We start from the raw sequence: 12,223 nt of genomic DNA on the forward strand, positions 1-12,223 counted from the left end.
TAAACAGCCAATCACAGCCCTTATTTGACATCCCCATGGACTGTTTCATTCTTGTGTTGCTCTCTAATTCTTTTTTATATTTAAATGTGGCTCACATAGTTACATAGTTACATTTATAGTTACATAGTTACATTTATAGTTACATAGTTAAATTGGGTTGAAAAAAGACAAAGTCCATCAAGTTCAACCCCTCCAAAGTAAAACCCAGCCCCATACACACAGCCCTCCCTACTGTCACATAAATGATATATACCCATATCTATACTAACTATAGAGTTTAGTATCACAATAGCCTTTGTATTATGTCTGTCCAAGAAATCATCCAAGTCCCTCTTATAGTCATTAACTGAATCATCACCCGGCAGTGCATTCCCCAACCTCACTGTCCTCACTGTGATGAACCCCCTACTCTGTTCCTTTAAATGAAACTTCTTTTCCTCTAGTCTGAAGGGGAGGCCTCTGGTACGTGATTCTCTTTATGGGTAAAAAGGTCCCCTGCTATTTGTCTATAATGTCCTCTAATGTACTTGTAAAGTCTAATCATGTCCCCTCACAAGCGCCTTTTTTCCCCCAGAGAAAACAACCCCAACCTTGTCAGTCTCCCCTCATAATTTAACTCTTCCCTCCCTCTAACCAGTTTAGTTGCACTTAGTCTCTGCACTCTCTCCAGCTCATTTATATCCCTCTTAAGGACTGGAGTCCAAAACTGCCCCCATACTCCAGATGAGGCCTCACCAGGGACCTATAAAGAGACACAATTATGTTTCATCCCTTGAGTTAATGCCCTTTTTTATACAAGAACTTTATTTGCTTTAGTAGCCACAGAAAGACACTGCCCAGAATTAGACAACGTGTTATCTACAAAGACCCCAAGATCCTTCTCATTTAAGGAAACTCCCAACACACTGCCATTTAGTGTAGAACTTGCATTTATATTATTTTTGCCAAAGTGCATAACCTGCATTTATCAACATTGAACCTCATTTTCCAGTTTGCTCACTAGAAAGAAAGTTTGGGGACCCCTGATTTAAAGCTTGAAGCTCAAGAAGCATTGCCTTTGATTAAATAAACACAAGTTGATTATCAGATGTATAAAGTGCGTTACTCATGGTTCATCCACTACCTTATTAATCAGTGGTGTATTTATAAGGTACAGTGCCCATAAATAAATTACTAAATTCTCCACCAGATGGAGCTAAGGAGAATATCTAGAATATATTGATTAAATTCATCCAAACACTTTTAAATAATTAATTACAAATAAATAAAGTGCGGTGCTAATAGTTTATAGAGTGAATTCATTCTCCCAATTGATTGTAGTTAGAAATAATGAAATTATTGGTGACCGTATATAATTGTATAAGATTAATTGGTTCCCAGTTCGCTCAATCCATAAGAAGATAATAGAAAATGAAATAAAGAGAAGGTGGAGTTGTCCCAATATCTTCTGCCTGAAATTTTCTATCCCTGGGACACAACAAAGTTGGAGGAGGCAGAGCAACAGGACTGTGATCTCAAATATTAACTAGCCCTAGGCTGTAAAAGAGCTGTCTTAGCCTATAATAACACAAATCATTGGTACCCTTGGAGTTCAAGGGGCAAATTCACGAAGCACCTAACGTTAGTGTCAATTTGCTAGCGCTGGTCATTTTTGTTACTTCACAAATTCACTAACGAACGCTGGCGTAAATTCGCTAGTGTTACTTCGCACCCTTACACCTGGCGAATTTGCGCAACGGACGTAACTACGCAAATTCACTAACGCGCGCAGTGTACTGAACGCTACCTTTTACGCCAGACTTCCTTCGCCACCTCAGACCAGGCGAAGCGCAATAGAATAGATATAAAATAAACATTTTATTTGATGTTTTGAAGGTTTCCCAGGCATTTGTAGTGATTCTACGTATTACTCCATTAAAATTTGAATTTGGGGCCGTATGCAAATTAACCATCGCTAGCGTAACTTTGCTTCGCTTAGTGAATCAATGCTAGCGCAACTTCGCAACCTTACGCTACCCCTGAGCGCAACTTCGGATTTTAGTGAATTTGTGGAGCGCTGGCGAAATTACGCCTGTTGAAGTGTGGCGAAGTGCGCAGAAGTTACGCCTGGAGCAGCTACGAATCTTAGTGAATTTGCCCCCAAGTGCGGGATTGCAATAAGGAAAAGAAGAGTGTTCTGGACTGATCGACCAAGAATCTAAAAAACCACCCAAACTTGAATGATTACAATTTTTTTTTTTTTTCAATTTATATTTATTTTTATTTGCAGGTAAAAAAAAGACAAAGAAAAGAATTGTACACAAACATGGTTCTAGATTTGTAGTCACTGGGAGTGTCCCAGCCTTCAGAAATGTTTAGACACATAAAACTTACACTTTGTCATCCGAACCGTACAATAAACAACAATAAACAGTTTTAGATTACAATTTTTTTAAAAGCTTAAAGCTACAATTTTAAAACAACTAAATATACAGCAGAGTTCAGCCAACGAGCGTTTTGCGATATTTGCTTTCTTAAGGTGAATGGCGGCTACTCGTGGGATACATGCCTAAAATCACTAGCGTGTACTGCGTCATGCGTCAAATCTCGCGAGATTGCTGCAGTGACGTCTTGTCATCGAGCACCAGATTTCTTCAATGTCATGCGATACGTCGTTTTATCGTAAGGAGCCAACAGCCTAAATAGTCAATTGGTCCATTCGGACCTATCACAATAAATCACATAATTGAATACTGCCCATTAAGGCTTATTTTCCTTTCGCTGTCTGTAGTATTTATATGACATTCCCTAGAGTAGCCGTCCTATTGATTCTGCATGTAAATAAATGGTTTTATTAATATTAAATATTAGATCATGATGAATTACAAGTGTTATTAGTCTTAAAGATATATTATTTCACATTCTTATTTATGGTTAAACACTAAACTTTATTGGTAATCAATAGAACTCAATATATTGAGTTCTACTGATCATATCAGACCTCAGTTCTAATCAAGCGGATAAATTGGAGGCTGTTAATTAAGGGTATTATTCTTATTAACATGTATTTATATAGCGCCAACATATTGCGTAGCACTGTAAAGTAAATGTGATTATACAACTACATCACATGAATTATATACATAGAACATATGGAGTTACATACATCACAATCAATACAGGTACAAAAGGTGAGGAAGGCCCTATGCAAAAGAGCTTACAGTCTAAAGGGAAGGGAGTAATACACAAGGTGTGGGAGTGGGCAAGATTGAATTAAGTGGGTGAGAAATGTGGTATTGTATGTGGTGTTGCATTTGGTAGTTAAGCAGAGTGAGGGGAGGCTTCTCGAAAGAAGTGCGTTTTCAGAGATTTCTTGAAAGCAGAAAGGTTGGGAGAAAGTCGGACAGATCGTGGGAGAGAGTTCCAGAGGAGGGGTGCAGCCCTTGCAAAGTCTTGAATGTGAGCATGTGAGGAGGTAATGAGAGAAGAGTTGAGGAGCAGGTCAGTAGAGGAGCGTAGTAAGCGAGTGGGTGAGTATATAGAGATGAGTTCAGAGATGTAGGGTGGGGCAGAGTTATGAAGTGCTTTGAAAGTCAGTGTCATTAATTTGAATTTGATTCTGAAAGGTAACGGAAGCCAGTGCAGGGATTGACAGAATGGCGAGGCAGAGGAGGAGCGGTTGCTGAGGTGTATGAGCCTCGCAGCAGTGTTCATTATGGACTGGAGAGCTGACAGTCTCTGGAGGGGGAGGCCAATTAAAAGAGAGTTGCAGTAGTCTAGACGTGATATGATGAGAGAGTGAATAAGAATTTTGGCAGCATCTTGGGTGATAAATGATGGTATTTTGGATATGTTCCTTAGGTGGAAGTGACATGATTTAATAAGTGACTGGATATGAGGAGTGAATGACAGGGCAGAATCTAGGATAACCCCAAGGCATGGGGAGAGGGGGTGATAGTGGAATTGTTAACTATGATGGATACTTCCGGGATGTTACTGGTGTTAGTTGGAGGAAAGAGAACCATTTCAGTTTTAGAGAGGTTTAATTTAAGGTAGCGTTGCGACATCCAGGTAGAGATAGAGGACAGGCAGGAGGAGACGCGAGTTAGGAGTTCTGGGTTGAGATCAGGAGATGAGAGATAGATCTGAGTATCGTCAGCATAGAGGTGGTAGTGGAAACCATATGAGTTGATTCATTTGCAGAGGGAGGAATAATAGAGGGAGAATAGTAATGGTCCCAGGACAGAGCCTTGAGGAACCCCAACAGAAAGAGGTAGGGGAGAAGACACTTAGAGGTTTTTAATTCATTATATAAATACATGTGGATAAATATGGAAATTGATTGGCAGTGTTTTGTAAAAGATTAAAATATTAAAAAAATATTTTAATCTTTTAAAAAACACTGCCAATCAATTTCCATATTTAGTCCGTTCAGAGTTAAAGTTTTGAGTTTGTGGATCCAAAATGATATCCAAAGAAGAGACATTTTGGATCCACAAACAAATTTTTCTTTTGGTTTTTAAAGGGGACCCGCTACCCAAAAAAATAATCCAAATCCTATTTTATCACATTAGTCAAGCAAAATGAACTTTAATTACACTGTATAAATTATTTGAATCTTGTTTCCTTCAGTCTGGGAATTCATAATTATAACAAGCAGGCAGGAGCCATATTGTGGGACACTGTTATTAAGACAAGTCTTGTATCATCTCAGAATCTTGTTTGTGCACCAGAATGGGGGACCTGATGTCCATCCCTATGTCCTGGTTACACAATTAAATGGTGAAGAGATTGGGGGGAATGTGGGGAGAGGAGTGACATGTAGGAAGTGCTGAATGGAAAGTGAAAGTAATTGTCTGCCCCGCCTCTATGCCACGGCACAGAGGAGGGGCAGACAATATTTGATTGACAGCTGAGATATTTAAATGAGTTTACAACAGCTATTAATGCTTTAATAAAAAATAGCAATTGGATTTCATGTTTAATTTGAAAAGGACTTTTATTATACAGATTTTTGTGTCTGGGTGACAGGTCCACTTTAAGGGCAATTTTAAAACATAAAATGAAAGAAAAGTGTGGGAATAGAGATTAATGGAAACTTTAATTCTCTGAAGAACGGACTAAACGTGGGCCTTGGATTTATATCTAATTATATGGACTAAGAAAGGACTGAACCAGGTCACAAATAGCAACATGTCTGGATATGGACTTATAGATCATAGGGAATTCCTTTCATTCTACACTCCAATAATTCAGCCCTAATTTATATTCACATTATTTTGTACCTTATGTGCAATGTGTGACTTTACACCTCACACATTAATATTCCTTTTTGTTGCTCATGTGACCTATGAGCTGAATGTTGTATATATATATATATAGTTATATTCCAGAGAACAGCACAGCTTCATTGTGATCAGCTTGAGAAGGAACTAAATGTTCTGAAAGTTTGTTATGATTCTATTAGTTATGATTATATTAGTTATGATTCTATTAGTTATCATTATATTAGTTATCATTTTATTAGTTATCGTTATATTAAATATGATTATATTAGTTATCGTTATATTAGTTATCATTATATTAGTTATCGTTATATTATTTATCATTATATTAGTTATCGTTATATTATTTATCATTATATTAGTTATCGTTATATTAGTTATCATTATATTAGTTATCGTTATATTAGTTATGATTATATTAGTTATCGTTATATTAGTTATCATTATATTAGTTATGATTATATTAGTTAGCCAATAAAGGGATCAGCTTTATACCTCTTTTCTTATTTTTTATTTCAAAAGGGTTGCCCCCTATGTTTGGACCTCGCCCCCCGTATTGCACACAGGAGGGGCAGGATGAAACCAATAATGACCCGTATCCATCTCTTCTGCAGTGCTGATGGGATTCAGAAAACCCAAATTATAGTAAAACAAATTTCATCTAATTCTTCTTTTTGGTCAATGGTGCAAATTCCCTGAAGCTGCAATGTGTGTGTGTGTTGCAATCACAGAAGAACTCACTACTCAATGTACAAAGCAGAAGTAACACAAATACATTTGGTCACTTACATTCTCACGCACCCCTGGTTCCTGCATTAATTCCAGCAATAATCATGGACTGTTGGCCCCCAATCCATATTGTATTTTATAATATACTGTAAAGAGGGAAGGCTGGAGACACTCATTTATGAAGAGCAAGTTCTGCATAAAGGGACACCTTAAGCCCCAATGTGTCTCCCTCAAAGACAAACTAAGGCAGATGAGGAAGGAGTTAATATAAAAAACCAGGGGGCCTGACATGGCCCCCCACATGCCCTGTGCTGTTTCCATAGAAATTTATAAAGATGGAGGTTGTTTCTGATAAGTCATTATTTATAAAAGACTGAGACTGAGATCTCACCTGAAGTTCTCCAGTAACACCATGATTTGTGCTATTGAGACAAGACTCCATGAGATTCATAATTTGATTCATAAATAAAGAAACAGTTATATTGGGAACCTTGTCACTCAGTCTTGTTCTTTAATCAGGTTCTGCTCAGTACAATTGGCAACATTAGCTTTGACTTTGTCTGTCTTTCAGGGAATCCCTTCCTTGCTGGCTGATTATGGATATGGATCCTCTTGATATTTCCACAACACTGAAGTCCAACAGTCTATCTAACTATATAGATATTGGGGTCTATCAACTTAAAAGGCTGAACTTGATGGACATGTGTCTTTTTTTCAAAATAACTTACTATATTACTATGTTATTATGTTACTATGTAACTGAGTCTAGTTTTTTTACAAAAACTCAGCTTAGTCACAACAGGGTCACTAAACACTTTACACCACTAGGAAAGAACCCACAGCAACAGATAGTGATCAGCATTAACTACTCATATGTGACCTTCACTAATTCTAATTACATCCATATACCAACTGCTTGACATACATTACTGCTCTGGATCAATATGTACCCCAATACTGAACATTCATATCTGTGTTACCCAACTCACCTAAGCTTGGTGCCTATTCTGTGCATCATTGATATTAAAACATAAGAAACATTGAGTGTCCATGTCAGTAGATAAGTACCCCAAATCTCACTGTAACTATCCTTTAGGCTGGGCCCCTTAGCTCATAACAAGGTTACAGATATATAGAAACATTGGGGTGTCACCCTGCTATAGTTCCAGGGGTACCCAGGGCACAAATAAGCACTCACCCCAAATCTCCCCGTAACTGACCTTCAGACTGGACCCTCTTAGTTCATAACAATGTTACAGATATATAGAAACATTGGGGTGTCACCCTGCTATAGTTCCAGGGGTACCCAGGGCACAAATAAACACTCACCCCAAATCTCCACCTAACTGACCTTCAGACTGGACCCTCTTAGCTCATAACAATGTTACAGATATATAGAAACGTTGGGGTGTCACCCTTCTATAGTTCCAGGGGTACCCAGGGTACAAATAAGCACTCACCCCAAATCTCCCCCTGACTGACCTTCAGGCTGGGCCCCCTTAGCTCATAACAAGGTTACAGATATATAGAAACATTGGGGTGTCACCCTGCTATAGTTCCAGGGGTACCCAGAGTACAAATAAGCACTCACCCCAAATCTCCCCCTAACTGACCTTCAGACTGGGCCCCCTTAGCTCATAACAAGGTTACAGATATATAGAAACATTGGGGTGTCACCCTGCTATAGTTCCAGGGGTACCCAGGGTACAAATAAACACTCACCCCAAATCTCCCCCTAACTGGCCTTCAGGCTGGGCCCCCTTAGCTCATAACAAGGTTACAGATATATAGAAACATTGGGGTGTCACCCTGCTATAGTTCCAGGGGTACCCAGGGTACAAATAAGCACTCACCCCAAATCTCCCCCTAACTGGCCTTCAGACTGGGCCCCCTTAGCTCATAACAAGGTTACAGATATATAGAAACATTGGGGTAACAGTCACCCTGCTATAGTTCCAGGGGTACCCAGGGTACAAATAAGCACTCACCCCAAATCTCCCCCTAACTGACCTTCAGACTGGACCAGTGAATGATACCCCTTTCCAGTGAGATCTGATAGGATGATAAGGGGAGACTCACCTTTGGGCAGAGACATGAGGACACACAGGAGAAGAACCAGTAGGAGACACATGGTCAGAACTTGATGAAATGCAGAGAGATCAGTACAAAAAGAGAAGTGAGAAGAAGGAGCAGAACTGAGGTTTTATTAAGATGTTTCACTGGAGAGGAAATGACAAAACCCGTGAGTGACAGACAGAGGGGCTGAACTCTCTTGAAGAAAAGTCTCATATGATTTGCACTGGTCTTTCCCATGGATTATTGTGTCTGTAGCTTCAACTCTTCCTTTCTCAGTTCCCTGTAGGTTTTACCCACATAGAGTTGAGCAGAAGTTGACATTGCTCCATACATTACACCTCCACTTCTACAATTAGTCAATTCCTTTATTTGGGAACTGTTTGTAGTGAGAGGAATAAGAAATTCCTTGAGTCTCCTACACTGACACATTCACACTCATTGTATTTGCTGCAAATTCTTTTCTTCTCTACAAAGTCATCCTTCAATCTTATAGATCTCCTTACAGTTATACTGGGACTTATAGTCACACATTCAGCCAGATCAGAATCTCAACATGAAATCAACCAGAAATTTGGTTAATATTTCTCTTGTTTTCCATTGGTCCTAATATGTCCCAGTGCGGCTAATGATTTCCTTTTCTGACCTTTTATGTTTATCACAAAGTAGAGAAATTCTTTTCAGTCTCAAGTGATCTCTTGTATTTTCAACCATTTATTCAGATAAACTCTTGTCTGAAATGTCTCCTAATATGTTTGTCTGTTCTTTTAAATCCAAGTAGAGCAGGACAATTCCTTGGAAGCCTGAGATATCGGTCAACTGGAATTCCTCTATTTAGAGGTTCTGGGGGAACTGGACCGGTGTAATAGAATATTAGTGGCATTTTGTTCCCTACCCTCCAATGTGATTGACAGAAAAACCTCCAGTAACAGTAAATTCATTGTTGGGGTCTCATATGTGAAGTATAAACACAAGTCACTGATACTCAGATTACTTTGTATTTCTTCAAATTTGCCAGTAGGACGTCCCTAAATAACCAGGATCTCATCTATATATTGTGTTTCCAAAGGATGATGTGTTACAAGTAACTGTTTAACCTCCGACACCACAGTTTCCTCCCACCAGCCCAGAAATCAGAATAACTGGGGGGCCCCAAAATAAATCAGAATAACCGGAGGGCCTAGAAAGAAATCAGAATAAACGGGGGGCAGAAAAAAAATCAGAATAACTGGGGGCACAGGACATTGCTGAAACTTTTATTTGATGGTAATATTTTTTTTTTATAAAAGATCAAAATAATTATGTGTTCATATAACACACTTCCCTCTGAAAGTATTTACTGCTGTTGTACCATGAGGAATGTAATGAATTTTTGCTTCAATACTTGCCAATAGAATAGACCAGGAATTGAGAGGTATCAAGATAAAAGAGCTTTATTGTCCCTCAGGGCCAACATCAGGGGCCACTTCTCCGGTGCCTGGAGGGTTTTGGGCCTTACAAGTGGTTTTCATCTTCAAACACTTAGGGGCAAATTCACTAAGCGCCGAAGCGCCGAACGCTAGCGTTAATTCACTAGCGTTTGGCATTTTCGTTACTGCACAAATTCACTAACGAACGCTGGCGTAGTATCGCTAGTGTTACTTCGCACCCTTACGCCTGGCGAATTTTCGCTAGAGACTAAACTACACAAATTCACTAACGCACGCAGTTTACTGAACGCTACCTTTTACGCCAGACTTCCTTCGCCACCTCAGACCAGGCGAAGCGCAATAGAGTAGATAGGGATTGTTTCTAAAAAAGTCAAAAAGATTTTCTAAGTCCAAAAAACGCTGGCGTGTTTTCTACATTATGGGTGACACGCTGAAAAAGATCGAAAAAAATTTTTGGGGCTCCCCTCCTTCCCCCTACATTTCCTGACTCATGGCAACTTACCTAGACAGTGGGCACATGTGTAGGGCAAAATAAACATTTTTATTTGCAGATTTGAAGGTTTTCTAGGCATTTGTAGTGCAGATACGTGTTCCTCCATTGAAATTTGAATTTCGCGCCCTATGCAAATTAGCCTTCGCTAGCGCAACTTCGCAACCTTACGATACCCCTGTGTGCAACTTCGGATTTTAGTGAATTTGCGAAGCGCTGGCGAAACTACGCCTGACGAAGTGTGGCGAAGTGCGGCAAAGCGCGGCGAAGTTGCGCCTGGCGAAACTACGAATGTTAGTGAATTTGCCCCTTAGTTGTTTTCAGATTATTCACTAGAAATCCATTTTTTTTAATTGCTTTTTATTTTTTACCCTTTTCCCAACATCTCAGTGTAAAGTGTAATGTGAGTGTGAGTGTGAGTGGGGCAGATCAGTGATCCAGGAGTATCTGAACTGTTACCATTTGCTCCATTTACTTGATACATTTAGTTGATACAATTACTTGATACAATTAGTTGGTCCATTTCTCAGTAGGATCTATGGGGAATATAAGTGTAACTATTGTATCAAGTCTAACAGTTGCCTTTAATGACACTCAAGGATTCTGCTCAGCAGGGACAAACACATGGATCAACTCATGGATCAGTTACAGGGTCGTCGACCCCCCCCTCCCACAGCTGCTTCACAAACACATAAGAAGGGGAAACATGAAACTTTACACTTTAATATTTGAATATTGTATTGTGTTGATTTGTTTCCTTTTATAGGTGCGACAGATACACAAATGTCAGTCAACAATATCAATAGATTTATGGCACTTATGCAAAATAAAGAAAATATTGCTGCACAGTGATGTGTATTCCTCAGCAGAATCATCAATACTCCCATCGATACACATGGAATAGAAGCGATAGAAGTGCCATATTGTTTTAGGAGCAATTTTTTTACATTTCTGCATTTTCTCATAAACAGTCGGACTGTGAGACTTGTGTTGGGGATCCCTGTGTATCATGAATGAGAAAACATCCAGAGGACTAGGAAATAGTTATTCCATGGTGGAATATAGTTTTGCTTTAGGAAGATATGTACAGGTGTAGGACCTTTATGTATTAAAGGGGTAGTAAACCCTGTGGCTCTGCGGGTTATATGCACAATATCCTCCAATGAGAATCGCAGCTGATGTGAGTAAATGTGACTCCATGTTGTTTGTTCTGCAACTGGAGTTGGAAAGATTAAGCCCAGTTTCAGTGAACAAGTCTGTCCTTTATCCCCATGTCTCATTCCAGTGTCATATAATGAAGAACAAATAATATCATTATCTCTGTATGTAACATAACAGCAACATGTCTGACATGGGACTGGCAATCAGCATTCTCATTGGTCAGTCCTTTTGCATTTATAATGAAGTTTTCAATGAGTAAAATTCTTATTGGTGAATTCTCTTGCATTTATAATTAGTTTTCAGCAACTTTTATAGAAAACTAGGGGGCTCTGTGGTACAGTTGGGTTTAAACTCCTATTAATAATACCCAAAAATGAAGGCAACGTGCAACTCACTCACATGCTGATACATGACATGTAACCCGCAGAGCTGACGCTTCTGCACTTGAGCCACAAGCAGATGTGTGCCGTCAGTAACCAGAGATACTGGAGCCAAGGGCAAAAGATTGTGTTTTCTAAAAAAAACGATGTTCTAATAATGTGGGGGTTATACCCTGGGTATGTCATTCATTTCTCCCACACATCACCCAAATGAAATGGAGAGAGTAAACTGCAAGAGCTGGAGGACCTCCCCATAATGGGGCATGGAGGGCACCAGTACCAGGGTTTGTTCATGAGTCAGTGGAAAACATTGGGGACATGTGGGGGTTATTTATTTACCCCACTGGGGATTTCCACACACTCCCCCCCCCCTCCCATCTGATAGAGAGACACACGGAGCTGGAGTTCTTCATATGTGGGATCTGGGGATATAGGGTCAGAGACCCCCCTCTAACAACCAGGGTTGCCACCTGTTTGGTTTTGACCCGAACAGGTCAGTTTTTGTAAGGCCTGTTTGGGTCTGAACTTTCGGTTCGGTTTTCAGCCTTATGAAACCCCTAACAATGATCTGCCCAATAAATGAAAATAATTGAAATACTAAGATACTCACCTCAACATGGCGGCTTAGTTACTATCAAGTGCAGTTCATTTCTTGTTATTACAGATACAAAAAACAAACAAATCAATCAAAAATAA

At 39.4% G+C, this 12,223-nt stretch overlaps 1 protein-coding gene across 2 annotated transcripts in view; it reads right to left on the reverse strand.

Annotated features, from left to right (window-relative positions):
- The window catches only part of LOC121399783 (T-cell surface antigen CD2-like), a 122,068-nt gene extending 113,779 nt beyond the window's left edge, over positions 1-8,289 (reverse strand). The window contains exon 1 of one of the 2 annotated variants that reach the window (XM_041581366.1): positions 8,073-8,289. In XM_041581366.1, the coding sequence (XP_041437300.1) occupies positions 8,073-8,124 (52 nt within the window). In that variant the 5' untranslated portion in view covers positions 8,125-8,289. The remainder of the gene's footprint in view (positions 1-8,072) is intronic. The other variant, XM_041581367.1, reaches the window with a different exon arrangement.
- Positions 8,290-12,223: the final 3,934 nt, after the last annotated feature.

Source organism: Xenopus laevis, chromosome 2L, assembly GCF_017654675.1.
Source record: "Xenopus laevis strain J_2021 chromosome 2L, Xenopus_laevis_v10.1, whole genome shotgun sequence".
NCBI classification, from domain to species: Eukaryota; Metazoa; Chordata; class Amphibia; order Anura; family Pipidae; genus Xenopus; species Xenopus laevis.